The following is a 24,068-nucleotide window of genomic DNA, read 5'->3' as shown; positions in this document are numbered from 1 at the left end:
ACAATCATTTACACTTTTATTTTACTTTACTAGCCTTTGAAAATCGACTTTGTTCGGCCACATCAGTAGATCAACTCTAGAGGGTGTTACACCCAAATAACCTGTTATTCAAGTTTTATGTAAACTCTTTTGTCTAAACAATTCTCTCTCTAAAACACTCCTCCCCCATCCACCCCATCTTCATCTTTAAAACTTTACGGAAATGTCTCTTTTTAGCATAATAGAAGAGGAAAAAAAATATAAGAAAATCAACTTAGAAATATCTCTTCTTTAAGAATAAATCCTTCTGTTTATTTAGGGACTTTTGTATAATTAAAAAACCATCATAAAATTGAAAAACAAGAGGAAAATAGCAGTTCCTTTTAATCAAAGTTACACCCTCCTAACCCTGTTCTTGATTAAGATGAAACATTCTATCCTGCCCTAAGACATGAAGCTGTGGGCCAGCATTTTTCTACTCATCAAGATTTACAGTAGAGTGCAAAAGTTTATAATTAGCTAAATTTTCGAAGTTTTTTTGTCATAGCTTTTTGACTTTTCACTGAAGATGAATAAAATTTTTAACAATTGCTCCTATAATGTGATCGTATATTTTACTCAAAAGAATGATAACTTGTAATGGAAGTTAGAAATTCAAATTTTATTGAAAACATAACCGTGCAAAAGTTTATAAACAGTTCCATGCCCATTTAGAAAATCAAAACTTCATTAAGAAAAATTAAAATTAATTTACTAGAGATAATATTTAACTTAATTTGAATTAAAAAAACAATAGGAAAGATAAAGGAATTGTCACGAAAAAAAAAATTTAATAATAACTGTTGTAGAGAAGAAGATTCTTTTAAGCAAATTTCTGAACTTTGTGATGTGGCTAAGTTAACAATTAGTGAACTAGTTAAGAGATATAGAAAACAAAAGACACTTGAAAAAAATGATGGCTACAGAACTTTTGTTTGTAGTTTTATTTTCCTTATTCAATATGTGGTCTCCTTTAGTCAGACTGACTACTATTTTATGATATTGATCTAAATTTAAAAATGAAAAGCCTCACTTTAAAATTTCACTTGAAAATAAAATGTTTTATCTGCATTCTGTACATTTTGAGTTTTTGGTTAACAGAAGCAAACTCTTGTTAACCAAAAAGGTTGTTCTTATAACTTTAGATAGAGAAGTAAGAATTGAATTTTTTATTATAAAGCAAATGTTTCTCGGTTTTAACGAAATTGAAAACAAGTATTTTTTATTTATTTGAAAGTTCCGATTAAAAAAAGTACAATTACTTCATTCACGTTCTTACTTTCAAAAATTGTCATGAAATGCTCTAAATATTCTCAGGAGAACTGAGAATATATAAAGCGTACCATGACAAATAGAGCAAAGAGAAAGATTGCAAACTGTCGTTCCGCAATCCACGTTCGAGTTTTCAATTACAACTAAATCCTCACTCTGGATGAGTTTTCAAACAACTCTGTAAGCATTTTTTAAACTGGAACAAAGCGAATATAAGAAGTTACAAGCTTATTCATGAGTATCACTAGAATGACTACAGCACTTCAAGACTCTGATAATCCTCAGCACTTTTGAGTTCATCTTGCTTTGTTGAACGAAAACAAATGCTAAGTATGAGCTTTTGCTCTAAGTAGATGTTTAGCTGATGTTGACCTGCTGACATTGACTTTATAAAGTTATGAAAACAAATTGTGTCAGTAAAATCGCAGCTATAAACAAGCACTAAGAGCTGTTACAACGTAACAACCCTTTAAGTTAAACATCAATTGTTGACATTTAATCTCTGCATTCACCTTGGCTTTAAGTTCATAATGTATTAGCTACGAAAAATGTTCGATTTTGAACATTGCTAACCGAAAGCACCATTTAAAAAAAATATAGGGTAGATAAGGGTAATTTGAGCAAAAATTGAAAAATGAACGAACAATTTTTTTTATTTTTTTATTTTTGCGGAAAACATAGTCGTGTTGTTTTAACAAAAAGTAGCTTAAAATTTGATCTTTTAACGATAAGTTTTGTTAATAACGAATCGTTATTTTCCAAAAATTAGTTCTATATGTCAGGTTGGTATTTTTTTACTTAATGTTGTTTTTTTTGAGCTAAATTTAAGTGCTCATATTACCGAGTGGTATTGGTAATATGAGCACGTTTGTGACTTTTTTAAAACCTTTGTGCTTTTAAAATAAAAACTAGGGTGCCCAAATATCTAGGTAAACTATGAGTAGGGATCCCTAAAAATTGTTAATTCGCAAAAATTTTGGATCCAGCATAATCATTTTTTAAAATATTCCAATTTTCGTTGAAGGTGCTCATAGTACCCTAATCTACCCTATTAGGTTAAAATAGATAGATAAGATAGGGTAGTAGCTCTTTCTTCTCTTCTTAGCCTGGTCTCTTGTTATTTATTTTCTTGTACGCAATTTCTTTTGATAAAAAAAACTTCACCGCTTAAAGAAAGCTCATCGCTGTTATTCTTGCACTCTCAGTTTGTAGACGCTGTTTTTTGGAGTTATTGACAGCATGGTTTTCAAGATTTTTGTGAGTTGTTTATAACAAAACTTCTAAAAAGTCAGACGGAAATGAAAGATCAGGTAACAAAGCAACCTGGTAACAGCGCAATAAATATAGCGGACTAAAACAGTTTGCACCCTACGATAAATGACTCGTTCGATTACACTTAATTTGTATATTAAGAAACTCAATTCCATATGTACTTAATTGGTTTCTACTCTATCGTCAATACAATGCCCCTCATAAAACTTTTCGGCCTTCAAAACCTGACGAAAATGTATTTTTTTATCCTAAGAAAAGAGAAATGGATAAAATCATATAAAATATAAGTTTTAATGTTACTTTGAGAAATCTTTTTTTATATTATTTATACGAGGGATGTAAGGGAAAATTGAATTCCATTTTTTCGAAATTTTAAAAAGAATATTTGGCGACATTTTGTTATTGCTTTGTTAATCAGATAGTTACTCGATGTTGGGTCTTTCAGAAGAAATATTAGGGGTGTGGCTGTAAAAAGCTAAAAGTATCTTTTGATAGTTCTTGATCTTTTGTAGCAGCACCAGCATGAAAATCCCTTTTTTTTATTTCTCAGAGAATATTTTTAATCCCTCATTTCCACGCATTGTCTTGGAATTTACTCTTGAAAAAAGTATAAAAATTTCAATCACGTTCTTACTTTTAAGAATTGTCTTGAGATGCTCTAAATATTCTCAGGAGAACTGAGAATATTTAAAGCGTACCATGACAAATGGAGCAAAGAGAACAATTGCAAACTATTGTTCCGCATTCGACATTCGAGTTCTCTATTACAACTAAACCTCACTCTGGTTGAGTTTTCAAACAACTCAGTGAGTGAACGGACGTTTTTTAAGTGAGAACATCGCCGCAGGAGTTGAGTTGTTGATGAAAATCGCAAACTTCTTCGTTCATTTTCTTGTTTATAGTAATTTTTGAACGAACGACGTGAAAGAAGTAAGTGTTTAAGATTTTGTTGTTATGTAGTTGTTATGATCAGTTTTGAGCAGAATATATTTCTATAACTTAGGTTTTTAGGGAAAAAACGATAACAAGTTCAATTAATACAACGATTTTAGTTATAAATTTAAAAAGTTTTAGTTTTTTTGTGACATTAAAATGGTTTTTTGATAATTTGTTTTCTTCAAAACAAGTTTGAAAGTTTAAAAAAAGGTGTCTCTAAAAGAGATGGCTCCTTATACGGTACTTTTCGTGTGAAACTTTTAAAATTTAATTTCCAACCGTTTTGAGAATTTTATTTCACTGTTACCGCTTTAAATTAACATACTTTTAGTTTACTATTTTATGATATTTTAAAATATTGTTGCTTCAGCAAAGAAATAGAAAGCAAAAATATTTTTATTTCAGTTTGAAAATAAATTATTTTTGTATCAAAAAATCTCACGGGACTTTTAAATAAAGTTGAGCGCTGTTTTAATGCTTTTGGTCAAGCTTCTGATTGGCTGAATTGTTTATCGTATTTCTATTGGTTGGAGCGCAACTAAAGTTTGAAAACGGCGTATGACAAGTTTCAATAAATATTTTACTTTTGTATTTCGTAAATTATTTATTTGTTTTAAAAATATTTAGTAAATAAAAAATATTTTTTGAACTAATTTGTGATCATTTGAACTGTTTTGATGTTTTTTTTTAAAGAAAATAATATCCGTTTTATATTTATTTAACACGAAATCGTGTTTTCAAATTTTTGAAAGTTGATTATCTTGAGTAATTGTTGTTGCAAATAAATAAATATTAATAATAATATTAATATCTTATAATATGTTATTATTATTCTTCAGATGAATACAAGATGTTCATAGAATGCTTCTTTGAAGCGCAGGCGTCGATTACCGAGGACATGAAAAAATCAATCGATGAACGATTGTGGAAGATTTATATAAGCGATGGAAAAACTCCTCATGAAGTTTCACATGAGAAATATTTCATGGAGAAATTTTTTGACGCAGGATGCAAGTTGAATAATTTAAATGTTAAGAAAAAGATTTTATCTGAAGATGAGAAAAAACTTGTCATTTTATGTTCGACCAACGTTTATCGTGTCTGGTTATATCATCCAGTGAAGATCGATGGATGGACACCGAAGCATAAGATTGAATGGTTGCAGATATACATCAGTGATACTTTCGTATCAAAGAACGAGTTCGAAGGTTTCATCCTCCCGTGGATTCGACTCACTGAAAAATTATATCTTCACCTTCACGACGACACGAACTTCATCGACGACATTTGTGAATGGCTTCGTGGTTCGAATTTCAAGGAGTTGTGGATCTTGTACCGTGGAAAAGAATTTGATAACATCGAAGAGTTTAAAGCGAGAAACACGAAAAATGTTTAATATGCTAAATAAAAAATAAATACAAATGTAAATATGTAAAAAGTATATGTAATACAAGAAAGTTTTTATAACATCGAAGAGTTGAAAAAGTTAAAGTGATACGAAATACTTTTGATTGTTTAAATATTTTTAATATGTTAAATAAAAATGTAAAATGTATAAATAATTCAAAAATTATTTATGAAATGAAATTTAAATATATTTATAAATAAAAAATATATAAAAAATGATTTAAAAAGAAAAAAAAACGATTTTCTTTTAAAACATGAAACGTAAAAAAAAATGGAAAGATTTTCATTTTTATTTGGAGTTTTTGTTGCGAATATTTGTTGTATATTTAAAACATAAAAAAGTTTTGAAAATACTGCGAAAATCACGGAAATATTATGAAATGATAATTATTTAATGTAATAATAATGGAAATATAAAAAAATTTGATTGTTTTTTTTTTGTTGTCAATGGTAACAGTTATGAAAAAAATATTCGAGTTTTTAAGATGAGATTCGAAAAAGGAAAGTTTTTTTTGATGTCGATAAAAAAAAAAAAAAAAAAAATTTGGAACTTGGAAAATCGAAAAAAAAATTAAAGCGAATTTTTTACGAGCTTCGAACGGTGGACATTTTTTTTTTCTGAAGGAAGAAGGCAGTTTAAAAAATTTTTTTTTTGTAAATAAAGTTGTATAATTTTATTAAAGATATAAAGTTTGTGCTTTGTCTCAAAAAACTTTCGGTTGTTTCAAATTAAGTTTTTTTCAATCCCAATCATTTTTGTTGGCTAATTTCATTTTTCATATGACTTGGATCAATTTATACTTGCCGTTTCCATAGCAACTAAAATTTAAAAAAACTTTGAAAAAAATTTTTCTGTTAAGATAGCTGTCAAAGAGGCATGGGCATAATCTAGTTTTTAGAATGTTGAGTATGATGTTGAAAATGAGAGTGATTTGTAAAAAATCACCCTCATTTTCAACATCATACTCAGAGCATTCAGAGCTAACCTTATCCCGCCTTGACCCCTAACTTCCCTTTGTCTAAAACTAGGTCTTCTAAAATCAATATCTTTTTTTTTTTTTTTGGTTCTTTCGTAAATTAGATCGACATTCATTAAATGATCAAAGTTTTTAAACCCTTAAAATCGTCGAGTGAAGAAACTCTCAGAATCAAGTTTTCACTGCTCACTGTGACTTATTAATATGTGCGCATTTGCAAAAATGGCGCATTTGCAAAAAGCCTCCTCCTTTTGTAGGGCTACTATTTGATTCTACTGTTTATCATTTTTTTGTTTAATTTTACTATTGGCTGATAGGGTAAAACACCCAGTGTTCGCCGATTTTTAGACCAAGTCACATATAATAATTATTTTTTTACCTGTTTTTTGATAAATTATCGATCTCGAAGTTTGATCGTATAGAGAGAAGAGTGCTCTTTACGATGTCCTTAGAACGAATGACCCCCGATAATGAACAAGGGAGCTTTTGGCCCCAAAAACAAAAAACGGCGGCCACTTGAGTGTTTCTCATGTTTGCACCCCACGTTTTAGAACTTCCAGCAGCTTTTTTTTTATTATTATATTCTTTTAGTCTTTTTTTGACTTACATGTATTTAAAATTTATAAAGACAAACAAAAGAATGATATAAAAAAAAATAAAAAGTTTACATTTATATCATCGCGACCATCGTCGAAAGTTTTCTAAAGCATATATATGGAGCATTTGTTGTGATTTTTTCGTTTATTGTTATTGTTATCGCTCTATTAATTTTTTTTATTTCTTGAGTTGAATTATTTTGTTATTTAAACAGTATTTTCGTGATGTTGAAATTTTTTCAAAAAATTGCTAGAACTTTTTCCGCTTCCTGTAGATTTATTAGAGATACTACAAGGATGCAAATCTACAGGTTAAAACAACTCTATCTGTTAAGTAGAGAAGGAAAACTAGTCTCTCTTTTTAACCAACAAAAAAAAACTAAAACTTCTGTAAAATTTAATATTTACAACTAAAAATTTTTAAAGTTGCTCATGCAATTGTTCACATTTCGTATAAATGTTTCAATTAATTGATAGGCATGGGCCTAAAGTTCTAGATATTTTTGTGCTATGTTATAAAAGAACAGATAGCTAATTTTACGACGTTCTTACCAGGATCAGAAGTGTTTAGCACAACTGGCTTTTTCTTTTCAGGCCTAATCTTAGGTTTAGCTGATGTCATTAGCTTCCTCTTTCCCACCACGTGGTTGGCCCGCAAAATTATCTTTTGAATCATACTTATTAGGATTGACGAGGCGGATAGCATCCACAATCTTCGTCCAACCACTCTTCATGGGGCTATATAGTCCCACGTCGAGTGGCTGCAAGAAATGAGTGTTATTAGGTGGAGTGAGGATAAAAATCATTTTAAAATCTGCTAGCTTCTTCACTAAATGAAATTGTACCCGACTTTAATGTTTGTTGGTCCAAATAATAACTTTTCTTTGAGTATTATTATCTGTCAGCCAATGGTCAAAAGCGTTGCATAAATATTTCTTGTTTTTATTTTGTCTCGTTTAAAACCTCTTAAAGTTATCTTATTAAAGACGTCTTAAAGTTGTCTTAAACTGGTGTAAAATGAAACACTGTAAGTTGTCTTAAGTCAACTGAAAAAAAGTGACACGATTTACAATAGAAATATATTTCACAGCATCCACAAAAAAGAGTACATGATTATATTTTTAATATGATTTTCGTGTTGCTGGTGCGTTTTTTAAGATACCCTGAATGAATTTATGGGCTGTCTCCTCCGATTCTGTTGGACTTGTCTGTCGGACAGCCGCTAAAAAGAGAAAATTAATAAAACAATAATATGTCAAGAAAATCATTGTTTTTTTGGAAAGCAGCATTCGAAGACATTAATCAATTACACATTTATAAAGGTGAGTTTCTTTAAAACTTCTCTTTCCGCTTCTCTGTCCATCCATGCTGAAATTTATCATTAGCGAACGATGTAATTTCTAAATTCGATTAGTTTCTCAGAAATCTGTAAAATATGTGCTTGTGATAACCTAGCCATAGGACCTTTATGGAAATAGTTCAAGATTCTTTTAACAACCCCAAGACATATCAAATGCATATTGTTAAGGAAGAATCCGGAAAAACATTTAATACTAGCAGCTATAAGAGGAGACATATTTCTGATGTTGCTTATACGACTGGCAGCTAAAATCGTAATCTATCCGCTTGCAAAATTCTTGTTCTTGATTAAACACTACCCTTCCTTTCCAAGAACCTTTGATAATGTACCTTTCACAAGAACAATATCCATTATGAGCAACAGTCCATTTTAAAAATGAACTTGCTGTGGCATGACAGAGAAAAGCTCTAACTTTAACCGTGTGTATAACTTTAAACCAAACAATTCCTGTAAAAAATCATTTAAAAACACATCCAAACTTGATGGTTTACTTTCCCCACAATAAAAATCTTTCCACCACTAATTTCACAAAGAATTAACCACATTTTAGTATTGGATGATTTAAATAAGGGTAGTCTATCAATACTGAAACTAAGTGATATTTCTCATTTAGACCCTGTAAAATTTGTTTTTAATACCTAATTCTTAATACCACATTTTTGAACACGCTTATTTTTTATGGAACTTTTAAAAGTGGTTTTGCATCTTTGGTTACCCACCCTACATAAGCCTTCAATTAAAGACGTGTTTAAGATGACTTTTTAACACGTCATTAAGACTTCTTCCGACAACCAGTTTAAGACAATTTTAAGACGTCTTAAGACAACTTTGAGACTTTTTAGTTAAGATGACTAATAGTGTTTCATTTTCGACCAGTTTAAGACATTTTGAATACCAATCTCAAGACGTCTTAAGTTCGTCTTTAAGACGACTTGTTGTTGGGTGGGTAGCGTGTTACCATGTTTTCGAAGTGTATCGAGTACACTATTCATGGCTGCCTTGTAACAGTTAAACTTTAGACACTAGGATGGCAGTTCTCCTGAGAGATTTTTTTACAGGTAGATGGATTAAAAGGCTTCGTGGTTCGAACTTCAAGCGGTTGATGATCGGGTACCGTGGAGAATATTTTTATAACATCAAAGAGTTTAAAGTAAGAAACACAAAAATTTTTAATATGTTAAATAAAAAATAAATACAAATGTAAATATGTAAAAAGTATATGTAATAAAAGAAAGTTTTTATAACATCGAAGAGTTGAAAAAGTTGAAGTGATACGAAATACTTTTGATTGTTTAAATATTTTTAATGAATATGTAAAATGTATAAATAATGCAAGAATAAATGCATTTAAAAGGAAGAAAAACAACTTTCTTTTAAAACTTGAAACGTGGAAAAAAATGGAAAGATTTTCATTTTTATTTGGAGTTTTTGTGACGAATATTTGCAAAAAATCACGGAAATATAATAAAATGATAACAATTTTTGTAATAATAATGGAAATATAAATTAATTAGGTTGTTTTTTTTGTTGCTGTCAACGGTAACAGTTATGAAAAAAATGTTCGAGTTTTTAAGATGAGATTCGATCATTTTTTAGAACGGAATGTTTTTTTTTTATGTTGATAAATAAAAAAAATTGGAACTTGGAAAATCGAAAAGCAAATTTCTAGCGGAAAAAAAAACAACCTTCGAACGGTGGACATTTTTTTTTCCCCGAAAGAGGAAGGCAGTTTAAAAAAATTTTTTTTGTAAAGAAAAAAGGTTTATTTTGTCAACGATAATCAATTTGTTTTGTTTTGAAAAATTTTTGGTTGTTTTCAAATCAAGTTTTTTTCAATCCTAATCATTTATGTTGACTGATTTCATTTTTCATGTAACTTGGATCAATTTATCCGTGTCGTTTCCATAGCAATTAAAATGACCTTGAGAAAAAATCTTTTAAAATTTTTTTAAAGATAGCTGTTGTCAAAGAGGCGTGGGCATAATCTAATTTTTAGAATGTTGAGAATGATGTCGAAAATGAGGAAGACATGTATAAAATTATGGCAGTCAGAACTAACCTAATTCCAACTCTAATTTTGAGGGGCTGAGCTAATTGCGTCATTATTTAATATAATTATTTTGTTTTTATTTACAAGTTTTAGAGAGAAAAGAGCACGTTGCTCAAAACGAAAAGCAATTGACAGTAATGAGTCAGCATTTATTTTAATAAGCAAGGACAAGTGTACGATGGATTCATTAGCGCTTTTTGTTTAAAGAACTTCCATCAAGAGATGCAGAAAAGAAATAAAGATGTTCGACAGATTTATTTTTAGCATTACAGTGTAACGTTAAATTAGTAAAAACAAAAACAAAAAAATGATAATAAGCAACTTTATAACAAAATATCGTCATTTTATTTATCTTTCAATTTCATTACAAATTAATGTGAGTAAGCTAATTCTAAGTAAAACAAGATGCCGTTTATAACAACTTAACCTCCTAAAGCCATTAATTAATATTTTACACAATAACGAATAAAATGAAAAGATGCCAACGCCCAAAGCATTATAACCAATATAAAAAGGGAGATACGAAACAGAAGATAGGAAGTCAGAGGAGGAAAGAGTCAGTGAGGAGATACGAAAATAAGTCAGTCAGGGGATATACGAAGGAGAGGAGTACGAAAGGAGGAAACACAAGACAGAACTTCAAGAATTACGAAGAGAAGAGTTGATACATAGTTTTAGGTTCTACGGATAATTTAATAAGTATAGGTAATAAGTAGGGGAGAGCGGGGAGAAATGGGACACGATTTTTTTTTTTCAGGATAATTGCAATATCTTTTTTATTTGATTTATGAACTAAACCAAACTAGTCTTAACAAATAAAGCAATATTTTGGGCACCAAATGCATCCCCTAAGATTGACAGAATGTTTTAATAAAGTATATATTTTTTTAGTTTAAGAGGAACCCTGCTATTGGGGTAAAGTGAGACAGGTGTGGGAGAAGTAAGACAAGTGTGGGAGAAGTTCATTATCTTTCAATACGAATAAAGAATGTATTTGTTAATCTCTGTGGCTACTTGGTTCAGGCAGCAATTACTAATGACATTTGCTATGTACTTTTTAAATCTTGTTGATAGATAGCTTTACATTTACATTTCACAAATGCATCAATTGATTCAACACGTGACTCAAATGAGAGATCCAAATTTAAAGGTCTTGTACACCCACTTGCAAGCGTATCATTTCTTAAAAACTTGGCATTATTGTATGATGCATTAGAAGAACTCAAGTCAAATTTAGATTTTTTTCAATTAAAAAATGTCACACTCGCAAAAACGTTATCTCTCGTCTCATATTTATCTTCGAAGGGAGAAAATTCGGAGGAGGTCCCAAAGTTTCTGAGGTCAAACTGGCCATTAAAAATAGTTTTTTCAAGATGTGAATATATCAGAAGGCAGAAATTAACGTTAAATTAATCAAGCCACCTTCCATCAGCCCCTGGTAAAAAGTTCTAAGTCGCGCATAGAATCTGTTGATGAAAGGCAAATTTTAATCCAATCAACGCAATGCTTTGAACCATATTCATGGCCAAGGAATGAACAAAATCAGATACAAATTTCCCAAGAGTTTTCGGAAACTTTGCTAAAGGAATTATGCAATTTGTTGCTTGATGATTTTGCTTTAACAAAACAAAAATTTCGTGACTTCTATTTTAATGGTCAAGAAAATGTATCCGCTTCTTGTGAAAATATTTTCCGAACTTTGGAGCAACTCAGATTACCAAGGTTGAAACGTGTGTATTTTTCATCAATGATGATACCTATAAGCAATGCAGAATGTGAAAGGGTTTTTCAATCATGAATATCATCTGTACAGATGTACGAAGCACATTATCAGTAAAACATCTATCATCATTGATGTTTATCAGCATTGAAGGTCCTCCACTAAAAGAATTCCAGCCAAATGAGTATGCAAAAGAATGGTTGAATGAAGGTAGACAATCAGCAGATTGCGAGGAAGGACCATGTAGAAAGGAAAAGAAATCAACTGAAACAAAATCTTTGTAGAAATTTCTTAGGCGTTTCAAAATACTCAGAACATTTTGATCATTTCAACTTTTGCACTCAATAAATTACTCTCAATAACGGTAATGGACCCTATTCTGTATTTGTTCAAGCAGTTTTTAAATTTTGAAATTGGTAAACTTTAAATAAATAAAACTTTAAGTTGGTTGTTTATCACATGAAAAATTTGTTTCATGCAAAAAAAAACTTTTTTTGAATTTATGCTTCAATTTTCTTCTTTTACTATGTTTGACCGGTCCAGGAGAGCGTATCAAAGACTATGAAGTTTTATTTCTTCCCGGTTTTTGAGCTTTCTGATAAGAAACTGTACAAGCTGTACAAGTTATTTCACATATACATTAATCAGAAATACTTTGAGTTCTAGTCAGGATGGAAACCAGAATACTAGAAAAAGTGTAAAACGGTTTTTTATTATGAAGAGAGTTCCAACTGTGTTGTTGGTACTTTTAAGAATCATTTTTGAAAGTCATTATAAAACGCTACAGTGAATATTTTTAGGATGCCGTTATAGCAACCAGTTAACTTTTATATTTTGAATCATCAAAGATAAAGTATTCCAGTTTATTTAAATTTGGTGATTTAGCTTGAAATTTTAACTAATTCACGGGGAAATAAACATCGTTCATTAACTGGCAATACCTCGTAACCACCCGATCTTAGGTAAAATTTGCCAATCTCATTAAAATAAATTTTTTCCACAACGCATGGGATGCTGCTTTTTCAATGTCATCAAACTGTGTATACCTAGTTCCGTTCTGTAAGGCAACAAAAATGGTTGGTTTTAGTTTAGTCTGTTAGATTTAGATTTCGACGAACTTTTCGACAACAACTTTTTTTGATATAGGTGAAGTAAACTTCGCATTTAAGTGAAGAGAGAAGTTGCAACAGTCTCAAATTCAAATATAATTAGTAGAATTGGAATTTTTAAAAGAAATAAGTTGAAGAAATAATCTATGTTAACTCTTCAATCTTAACTCTGAGTAAGAGCTTCATAAAGTTGATAAGTTAACGTTCAAAATAAAAAGATTCCTTATTTGATCCTTTCCCAATAACTAATATAAATTGCGCAAATGAATTTCAATTTAGTTTTTGATGAAAACATTTAACATTTGTATATTGTTAAGAAACTGGTTCTATCACTATATATATATATATATATATATATATATATATATATATATATATATATATATATATATATATATATATATATATATATATATATATATATATATATATATATATATATATATATATATATATATACATATATATTAGGTTGCAACAGGTTGTATAATCATATATTGTCTAAATTGATAAATAATTTTTCCTATAATGTTATTACATAGTATAATTTATTTATAAAAATGATAACTGGTACCGGAAAGAAGAAATTCAAGTTTTATTGAAAATAAGTTCGTGCAAAGTTTATAAACAAATGAAAAAAAATTAAAAAAGAGATTGTTTCTATTTCTTCCACATTTTTTCATCTCAAAATACTGATAATACTTAAAGAAAAGTATTATCAGTATTTTGTTGAATACCCACTAGATTTTATTATTGCTTGACAACAACAAATTGTAGAATCAACTAAGTTGATAAAAACATCTGTGGGGATACTTACCCAACAATCCAAAAGCATCTGGAATAAATCATTTTGTATTGGTCGATTTTTCGCCTTTCAATTAACGATCGAAATGTTCCCAAAAATTTTGGATTTAAATCTGGGTTTTAAAAAACCCAGTCCAAAGTAGAAATTTTTTTTTTCAAACTGAAAAAATTTTTGGTAGAAATTTCCCGGTGCTTTAGATCATTGTCTTGCTGGAGAATTCAACCACGAGGCATTTTGTCCTTTCCATATGGCAGCATAACATTCTTGATTATATCTAAATATGCATTATGATCCATTATGCCTTCGATCTGATGAAGTGGACCAATAGAAACACGGCTTAAAGATTCCCATACTATTATATTGCTACCACCATGTTTAACTCTTGGCATTTGATACTTAGGAGCAAATCTTTTACCTTTTGGGCGTCTCATGTACTTTATACCATCGCTTCCAAACATGCAAAACTTTTTTCGATTCTTCACTGAATAAAATCATTTAAATTGGACTTTTGAACTTCAATGCAAATGGTCTTTTGCAAATTTCATTTGGGTTCAGCATTATTTAATAATATTACGTAGTTGTCGCAAGCAAACCACAAAATAATTGAGGCAAAAAAATAAAATTTACAAAATAACGAAATTTACAAAATAACGTCTAAATTAAAAAAATTTGCTTTGTTACATGTTACAAGATTATTGAAATCACAAAGATTTATAGCTGTTTACATGATATTGACAAAATAAACAGTTTTTTGTATGTCTTTAAAATTTAGTTTTTTGGTGTTTTGCAACAACGACGACGACGATTAATGGTTTCTTGGAAGGATAATAACCAAACAAATTATGCTGACTCAGGCGACGTTTTGTAGTATCTACGCTATACTTAACAACGTAATTCTTGCTCAAAATGCAATTTAATTCGACAGTACTTTTGCTGGGATCTTGTTTTGATTTTCTTACCAAAATTCTGTCTCGATGTTCTGTAGTTATCTTTGACCTGCCTGGACGATGCTTGTTTTTAAGTGTCTTTTGGTCTCTGTATCTCTTAACTAGTACACTAATTGTTAATTTAGCCACATCATAAAGCTCAGAAATTTTCTTGTAAGGAATCTTCATCACTACTGCACGTATTGTTAAATTTTTCTTTTCTCGTGACAATTCTTTGGTCTTTCTAATTATTTTTAAATTCAATTTAAGTTAAATATTATCTCTCGTAAATTAATTTTAATATAAATACATTTTTCTTAATGAAATTTTAATTTTCTTAATGGGCATTGAACTGTTTATAAACGGTTACGTTTTCAATAAAATTTTCATTTCTTCCTTCCATTACAAGTTTTCATTTTTTTGAGTAAATTATACTATGTAATCACATTATATATACAGAAATAATTATTATCATATTATCATTTATGTTACAAAGTAATGTTATATAATGTTGAAAAATTATATAAAACTATGGCAAATGTTTTCATTAAGCATTTGAAATGAGCCTACGTCAAAATGTAGCTGATTATGAAAAATGAATATACAAGTTTACATTTTTATATACTTTGATTTGCGTTGAATTTAATCAATTAAACTTTCAATTGACAAGTTTTTTGTCAAGCTTAAATTCACTCTTTGTGATGATGTCTCCAACTTTATTTTTCAAACATTTTGATTTTGATTTGTTTTAAACGAATTTTTTCGACAAAGAAGTTCGAAAAAAAAAGAGCGAAAGAAGAAATCAAAAAACGAATTCGACGATCAGCTAAAATTAAGATCTACCTTGTTAACTGTTGGTGCACTTCAACTTGTAAACATTATTAGGAGAGCGATTACAAAGAATAACTCAGTAATCAAGAGTAGCAATCCGTAAAATGATTGGCCCATTCATTAACTATTCCTCGAAAGATATTTATTATGACTCACTTGTGGCTTTCAAAACAAGTTCACTCTGTACCATATTTTTAATGATTTATAATAAGTTTATTCTTTTTTTTTTCGAAAAATGGTGAAAATCTTATTACCATTAAATCTTATTAACTCATTAAATACTAAACATAGATTTTCATTTAATCTCACTAAATACATCGACATTAACAACTCTTCTTATATTTTAATAAAATAATAAAAATGTAATGTAAAAAAAAAACAAAACGATAATTCCTCTCTAAAAATCGCTGTAGAAGATAGAAATAGGATTTAACTTGACCCTTGTGTGCAAGAATGACTCGTGTAAACTTAGTTTACAAATGAAAATCTATGTTAAGTATTTAGTGAGTTAAAAAGATTTAATGGTAATAAGATAATGAATTTACACTAGTTTTTGTGTAAAAAAAAGGTTTACAACTGGTCAGAGATTTTGATTATTGAATTGTTATTTTTCGTACGAAATATTACAGAAGTTCAAGTGAACTTTTTCAAAATAAAGTTTAGGGATCGCTCATAATGACATCATCAAGAAAGGGAGGTCCAATAGTAAAAAAAAATTTATCTTGAAAACAAAGAGTTAATATTCGCCCGATGACGGCGTAAAAAGCATCTGTATTTATAAAGGTAAAAGCTCAAAACTGTAAAATCGGAGGTGGGCATTTTCTGGAGGGTTAGTAAAGTGATTATAATGTCAAAAATACGGTAAAAGTGCACCAAATATTCCTGATATCAATTGCGACACTCCCCTTTAAATAAGAAATTCTCACTATTAATAAAAAAATCTATATCGCTCTCATCTGAGTCTTTATTTAATTTGTCATCAAGCTGTCCCAAGAATTAACATTTGTTTTAACTATAGAATCTGAATTAAAATACTAAAAAAGGCTTAAACAACCAATATTTTTTTTCCCAACTAAAGTGTATATTTCTTTCAACAATATAGCTCTAAAACCATCATCTAAAAAATTTTGTTCAAATGATGCTAGACCTTTTTTCTATTTATTAATGGTATTGTTGTAAAAATCTAATAAATTCTGCATTTCATTTTTTAACATCTCAAGTTCTTCAACAGCTCTGTAATTTAATAGAAATAATTCGACGCATTTTCGTTCAACTTTTATCGCAATTGAAGTCCTGGTTCATCATTGAGGTTTTTCCAAAAAGCACTCTCTAAATGAGTAACTTCGTCACAAACAGAATTAATTAGTAAAATATTACTGAGATAAACTAAACTTACTGAGTTCAAGTCTTTAATAGCATCTTGTAAAAATTTTTATTTTTGCTTAACTGTTTGTTAGCTTTATAGCTGTTTTCTGTCCATCGAAACTAAAGTATATAACTTCTGATTTGTAGTGTTACAATTACTATTAGTGTGTATAAGTTTTACAAAACATTAACTTTTTGTTTGTACATTATAATTATTTTTAATAGATAACTTAAATGAATATTTTTAGTCAAATAAAAACTTTATAACATTGTCTTGAATGTTAGCTTATTGCCTCTAAATATTTTTAAAATTACTCATCAAAAACTTTTGAAATGCAAAACTTTGAACCCTTTGTAGAACATTTTACTAATTAGAAAAATAATTTACATAAAATATACATCCCCTTAAACTTATCAAATGAAAACGTCTTTAACAGCATCATAATCATCCTTTCCTATCTTCATGAAGAAGGAGGAGGAGAGACAGGGATCTAAATGTCCCATGATTACATCATTGCCGCTCAGACGTCATGACGTTTACGAAATCACTTCATAATAAACAATCAACTTTTTATTACGCAATAGTAATCAACACTGTGCTCATCCTCTAAACCTAGTCATGCTCTAAGATCTCATTCTATTTTTGCCAAAAAAACATAACAAACACTTCATGCAAACTTAAACCAAATTTGAATAACTGTTCGTATTTTTCCCTCGACGAACAACTTAAATATAATTAGAGAAAACATAAAATGCTTTAAAATTGGTTCACTACAAATTACTTTTAACAACTGATATCTGGTTTTGTATGTGCGCATCAAAAGGACATTTTTTGCTGTTGAGGAAACAACATATTAATTATATGACTCAAGCCGGATATAATAAAAAAATCAAAGACAAAAACAGCTAGAAGGTAGAATGGTAGCAAGCAGTTCTTCTGATAGTGAGCAATCACATGCGGATGAGTTGATAATTACCAACAGTTGAGAAACACAGGCGCATCAAAAACTAAACATTCATCGATACAACAAAATGTTTAAACATAAAAATGAGTGCTTTTTGTAATACTTTTCTTTTCTCTTTAAATTCATTAATAAAATATATGAACTAAATTCACCAATTCATTGAAAAAAGTTGCAGGTTTCTTAATGTATTCAGTCGATGACCAATTGTTTAATGAAAGTTCTGCATGTTATCTTACGATGTTTTCTTACGAGAGTTAAATCAGTGAAGTTTAGAATGGTTTATCTACCATAGAAGAGATAATACTTGGGTTTTTTTTTTTATTATTTTCTGAACTATTTTTCTTAACATTTAAACAATTGAAAAAAGACATCAAATAAAAGGTTTTAATGGAATTTAGAACAAGCTCATTTACCTCACAACTAGGTCACTCAAACTTTGAACTGACTTTCTCTCGGATCATTGATGGCCAATTCTATGCCTGAGGGGGCTTCAGAGGGGATGCAATATTGTTCTGTTCTAATTACAGATAGATTCCTTAACTTAAATTTAAAATTTTAATGCGATTTCATTCAAAAAAGGAAATTTATAAAGTATAGCAATTTTTAGTTAAAAAACTTTCTAATGCTTTCAGCAGTCAATCTTAATGATAAAAAACATTTAAAACTTGTCTTTGTTGTTATTATTATATGAGAAAAAAAATTCTGACTTTTCTAGTTTAAAAATTTTGAATATTAAAAAATGCAGATAGCGATAACATCTTCCCGGAAATTCTATCAAAGAGGGATCGTCCGCTAAAATGAATTAAAAATTTTATTTAAGTAAAATCCAAACTGTTTAAAAGAAAGGTAGTTTTTTTATCCTTATAGATGTAAAACACATCTAACTCGCAAGCATAGCCTGCTCCTGAAGCTCGTAGATTCATTAGAACTGCGAATGCGAACTTGAATGTGGAAGATCAAAACTTATAAACAGTCGACCAATCACAGTTGAGCTTTATTTGCTTCTGTTTGTGCTTGAATAATCTGAAAATTTCGATAAAAAATGCAGATAAAAAAAACTTGAAAATTTTAATAAGTTTAACAAAAGAAAAGAAATTTGTTAAAGTTTAAAAAAGAAAAATCCAAAAAAATATTTTTTACTGCACTGATGAGGCTTTGAACCATGAGCCTTGTTTCAAAAATCTCATTTTTGCTCGATCCTCGTCTTTCCATTTTAACTTGTTAAGTCTTTATTTGTTTTTTTCTTAACAGCTTTTTGAATCTGGGGATTCAAAAAGCTGTTAAGAAAAAAACAAATAAAGACTTAACAAGTTAAAATGGAAAGACGAGGAACTGCAATTACAATTGTGTGTAAGAACTTTTCGTCTTACACACAATTGTAATTGCAGTTCCAGCTTTTAATAGAAAGTTCATTTTTCAAAATTTCTGAAATTTCCTTAGGGGTAATTTGCGAAGGACCTCCTCGTGAACCTGAAAACGTAAAAATATTGAAATGAAAAAGTCACCAACACATTATAGTTTTAAAGAATTATAGTTTAAAGTTAAAAGAAAAGTAACCCATGCTTTACTATTTCAATCCAAGGAGAAATGTAAAAATATATACAAATAATATACAAATATAAAAAGATAATACTTTTAAAAAAAGTAAACATCCTAACAATCTTTTTATAAAACTTTCTGATTTTTCTAAAAAAAATCTGCCATTTTGTTGTTTTATTAAATTGTACGAGATTAGTTTTTTAAAAATATTTAAATCAAAGTCTAAATGCAGATTTACTGATTATTTTGAATCGAAAAACTGAAGTTTTGAATCGATAAAGTCATAACTTTTTTAACAAAAAAGAACTTTTTAAAGAAATAGGCAAAAAAGGGTGCATGCAAAAATGAATCAGTAGATTAGACTTTTATAAACAATATTCAAAAAAGGTTGGATCTCACGTGCACATACTTTTCTCGTTGATTAAAAATAAAAATTAAGGAAAAAAATAGGTTCTAATATGTACAATTTTGACATCAACTTTCACACAAAAATTAAACGAAATATGTAAAGAGATTAACTAAAAAATTACATAAATATCTTAAAATGTGTCGCCATTTTTCCTTCATAAATAATAACTTTTTTTGTGAGCAATATTTTTTCGAGCACATAATTTTGTTGTTTCTAAAACAACAAAACTTTGCCTGAATATTGCTATTTAAAAAATTTGTGAAACTTTCTCTCAAAAAACAAAATGCACTCGGCCTTTGTTTACGTTATCACAAATTAATAAGTTCAAATAAATAATTTTCATTTCATGACTTTTGGCCAGGTTTTTAGAAAATCCCTCTCCCCACAGTACGTTATGGAAAATACTACCTGAAAAAAAATTACAAACAGTTCCCATTCAAAGGGAAACTTTACAAAACCGGTTTCATGCTCTTCAAGTATCAGCCCATAAGATATTGTTCGCACAAATGTGATTTGGCTAAATTATTAATTATGATATTATAAATATACTAATCACAATATAAATTATATAGTTGTTAATTAAAGTTATAATAAATTATTTTGCGAAAAATTTTTTTGCATATTCGTTAATTTAGTTATCGTTTGGCTAAGATTTCTTCTTTGTCAAAAGCGTGTTTTTTTTTTGTCGGGCGCGAGTTCTCTTAATTCAGATGCTAAAACAAATGGAGGATTTAAAAAATTGATGGTCGAAAAACTTCTTTTTGTGTGGAACATTCCTTTTCTTTAAAAATAATAGACTAGGACTTAAAATTTAAAAATGTAATCGAACACAAGAAAATAAATCAATAAAAAAAACTACAATAAACCAAAAACGCTCATCAAAAATAAAAATAAAAACTGGTTTTTAAACCATTCTCCGTTTTCTCTTTCGTAAGGTATTCATCTCTTTTGTATTTATTTAACAAGATTATTGCAGTATATATAGTTTTTGTTTTAGACCTTTTGGACCTTGACTAATTCTTTGTTCACACAAGAATACTAAAGATTGATTTAAAAACCCTTTTTTTTTTTTATTTGTAAAAACATTAAAATTGGTGAATATCAATTAATTTTGTTTAAAGCATGATTTATAGGTTTCCTTTTTTTTCCTTTGTTTTCTTTTGTTTGAGTTCAGAAGAAAGCTGTGTTTTATGTTGATGAATGGTATTCATATTAAAGGGGCAAAAGGGGACCATAAATCTTTGAGACTGTTTGAAACTTTCTTTTGTTTGTTAAATTCTTTCATCAAATTCTTCTAGGTTTTTTTTTTCCTATTTAAGATTTTACTTACACTTAACTGCACTCAAATGTTGTTTGCAAAAATCATATTTTTTTAGGAAAATTATGCTCAACCTCAACTATGAGTGACTTTCTTAAAAATGAAACATGTTATCTTTAAAATTAAGAGATCTTAAAAAGACTGTTTGAATGTTGGACGTTTCTTATCTAAATAATTCTGAACTGGTTGTATTTGCCATCAGTGTAATGCTGGAGAGAAAGCAAACATATTTCTATTCTTGTAGAAAAATCAGCAAGTGTTTCCCACATTTGATACTTTATCAAGTGAGGGAAACACTTGCTAATTTATCTGCTTTTGAATGTCGCACAAAGAGTTAATTTGATAAAATAGTAAGAAGCACTGACAAGTATGACGTCACTTCTTTATTAACTAATTATTTGACTTTAGTTATTTTTTTAGTTAACTTTTTAATTTTTTAGTTTTTAAATCTCAAACACAAAAGTTCTGCAGACCAAAATAAATTTTATGAAAAGTTTTTAAAAAATTCTAGTGAAATTTTTTTTTACTTTAGTAGGAAAATTTGCAGATGCACCTTAAATATTTAAAACCATTTTAAATCAAAATATTTTCAAAATAGACCTCTGTTAAGCTGCTATTATTGATAAATGTTGTTCTTCAAGCAACATGGTTTTCACCTGAAAAAAGTTTAAGTTTAATTTTGATAAATATGTTTATAATCATATGGGTATAAACATTCTGAGAGGGAAAACCATGTGAAGCCGATTTCCGAAACCAAGCAGGTTGTTGAAAGCTACGTGTGACTTTAAATAAGAACTTGCATACTGCGTTATTGTTTAAATAAGAACTTGCATGCTACCAAAAAAGGTTTTTAAAACCAAAAATTGCATAATTAGCATAATAACGAAGGCACAATGAATGTTTTTTTAAAGTGAACTTTATTTGAAATTGTGAAAATGTCAGTCTTTACTTATTACTAGAAAATATCTAAAAATAAAGTCCTCAATTATGGGCTAAATTTGTTGGTTTCTAAAATATTTGGAATTTCAATCTTTGAAATGTTAAATTCCAAACAAGTTACCTCGTTTCAAAATATCTATTTACTCTAAACTTTATTTTAAATGTAAAATGAAAACATTTTAAGATGCACATTTGATAAACTTTCGTTTTGAGCTGAGGAAAATATACACACGGCCCGCGCAACACTTTTTGAAGTGAGGGAGCCACGTTTCACTAATGTTACCTGACAAAGTGAAGAAAAGTTTGCGAAAGTTGCAACTTTTTTCCAATAGAGATAAGTAAAACATTAGAAAGTCAAAATCTTGATTTACAAATACCCTTTTATATGCAATATATGCAATTATAATTTACAAATATTGTTTTACTAATTTTACTTAAATGTTTTTTCTCGTTGGTTTTCAGTTAACGAACTCTTAACAACATATACCAATGATATTTTGTCTGTCAGCTCCTTGTACAAAGATTATCGATACACTGAATGCGATAAATTAGAAAAATGAGAGAGCCATGCCTCCTCGGCCCCTCCCCCCTCCATGATACTTTATTAAAGTTTCCGGTTCTTCTGTAAAACGACTTTCTATAAACTCAATGAAAGAAATTTTTCAAAAAAAAAAAATTTTAATGAGACTTTGAAAACGACGATTGGTGGATAAGGATGACGTTATTTTATTAAACAAAAACATTTTGAAGTTGTTTCAAACCACTTACACTTTTTACTAAAAACTCAATCAAATTTGGATTCATTTTATTTAAAAAATATTTCTTAAATGTTTTAAAAATAAAATTAATCAAAATTTAACAGAGTTAATTGAAATAAGTAATTGTAAATTGTTTTTTATTCTCAAAAAGAACTTTTATTAAACTTTTAAACAAACTTAAGATTTTAAAGTTGAAATAAAAGTCTAGTGTTAAAATTTCACGGGATCAGTTAGAGAGAGACTACGATTGAAATACTACTTAACTTTCAGGCTTTAAGAATATAACATTTTAGAAAGTATATAAATGGAGTAGTTTTTTTGAAATGTTATTGTAAATTAATTTGTTCCAGATTTTTTTCCTGAAATTTAAAGCATCTTGTGAGCCAATAAAATTTGGTCAGTTACCCGCCACTGGACACCACTGTATTTATAAATTTATATATTATTCATATTTATAATTTATTTACATGTAAGATAACACCGTGAGCCGGTTTTTAAGTACAAAAGAAAAATCTCAAAACTCTATTTTTGATTTTGTCAATTTATTCAAAATATGTTATTACATTGTTTCGTTTTTTTTTGTTTTTTTTTGTTTTTTTGTTTTGTTTTGTTTTTTTCATTAACAGTAAAACCCCCCAAACTTCTACCTTTTGTTACTTACAACAACTCTTTTTTCAATTCATAAAAATGTAACTAAACCTGAGTCCACAAAAATATCTCGCCCCTAACACTAAACATGATTTTAAGAAATGCGCTATATGTTTTTAAACGACATTTGATAAAACTAGATGCCTATATATTCGATAGTTTTATTATGCTCAAGGAAAGAACGCAAAGAATCTAAAGAGGTCTTGTTCTGTAAAAGCTTGAGTGACAACTGAATGTTTGCACTGTTATTTATATGAAGCAAAACAGCGCTGTTATTGTGGCCATGCTACAAAAATAAAAACCAAAGCGAAGTAAACATTACAAAATTTTACAATTTATCTAAGGATTGTAATAGCTCTTATTAAAGAGCAATGTTCACGTATTATGTGAACTATTATTTCGAAAAAAAATCTTGAATCTTAAATGCACGCGAATAAAAACAACTGAAAAGCAGCTTTTCAATTGTGTTAAATCAAAAATTGTTACAGACAAGCCCAGTAAATATTGGAAGTAATTGATTGATAAATGCTTCATTAAAGTGTTAATCTACTCAGATTTTTTCATTTGCACCTGGAATTTCTTCCATTTATTGTGAAAAAGTCTTGATTTATCTTATGCCACAGCACAAGGTACAATTTGCAAACTAATCATATATTGGAATAACGTATTTTTAGTTCCAATAATTTTATATAGTGCATTTGTGCATGCAGGTGTTTTGCTCCAAACAAACATAAAGTTAAAAATTGCATTTGGTTAGAGAGAATTTTTCATTAAAAGCATTCATTCTAAATGTCTTCCAAAGTTACATTTTATTCGGTGTTAGAAAGAAAGTTTGTTTAATCATTTAT

At 28.8% G+C, this 24,068-nt stretch overlaps 1 protein-coding gene and 1 pseudogene across 7 annotated transcripts in view; one reads left to right on the top strand and one right to left on the bottom strand.

The window, feature by feature from the left end:
• LOC145192304 (NACHT, LRR and PYD domains-containing protein 3-like) overlaps nt 1–5,000 on the top strand; it is a 46,916-nt gene extending 41,916 nt beyond the window's left edge. For all 7 annotated transcript variants that reach the window (XM_090076481.1, XM_090076482.1, XM_090076484.1 and 4 more), the window contains one exon: nt 4,338–5,000. In XM_090076481.1, the coding sequence (XP_089932607.1) occupies nt 4,338–4,894 (557 nt within the window). In that variant the 3' untranslated portion in view covers nt 4,895–5,000. The remainder of the gene's footprint in view (nt 1–4,337) is intronic.
• A 2,859-nt stretch (nt 5,001–7,859) lies between these two features.
• On the bottom strand, nt 7,860–13,552 carry LOC149893918 (uncharacterized; annotated as a pseudogene).
• Nucleotides 13,553–24,068: the final 10,516 nt, after the last annotated feature.

The sequence above is a fragment of the Hydra viridissima genome, unplaced genomic scaffold, assembly GCF_058129835.1.
Source record: "Hydra viridissima isolate aposymbiotic clone 2 unplaced genomic scaffold, HvirCarnegie_v1 scaffold_1, whole genome shotgun sequence".
NCBI lineage: Eukaryota > Metazoa > Cnidaria > Hydrozoa > Anthoathecata > Hydridae > Hydra > Hydra viridissima.
Note: the sequence above shows the minus strand (reverse complement) of the source record. Positions and strands in the feature narration are given on the sequence as shown.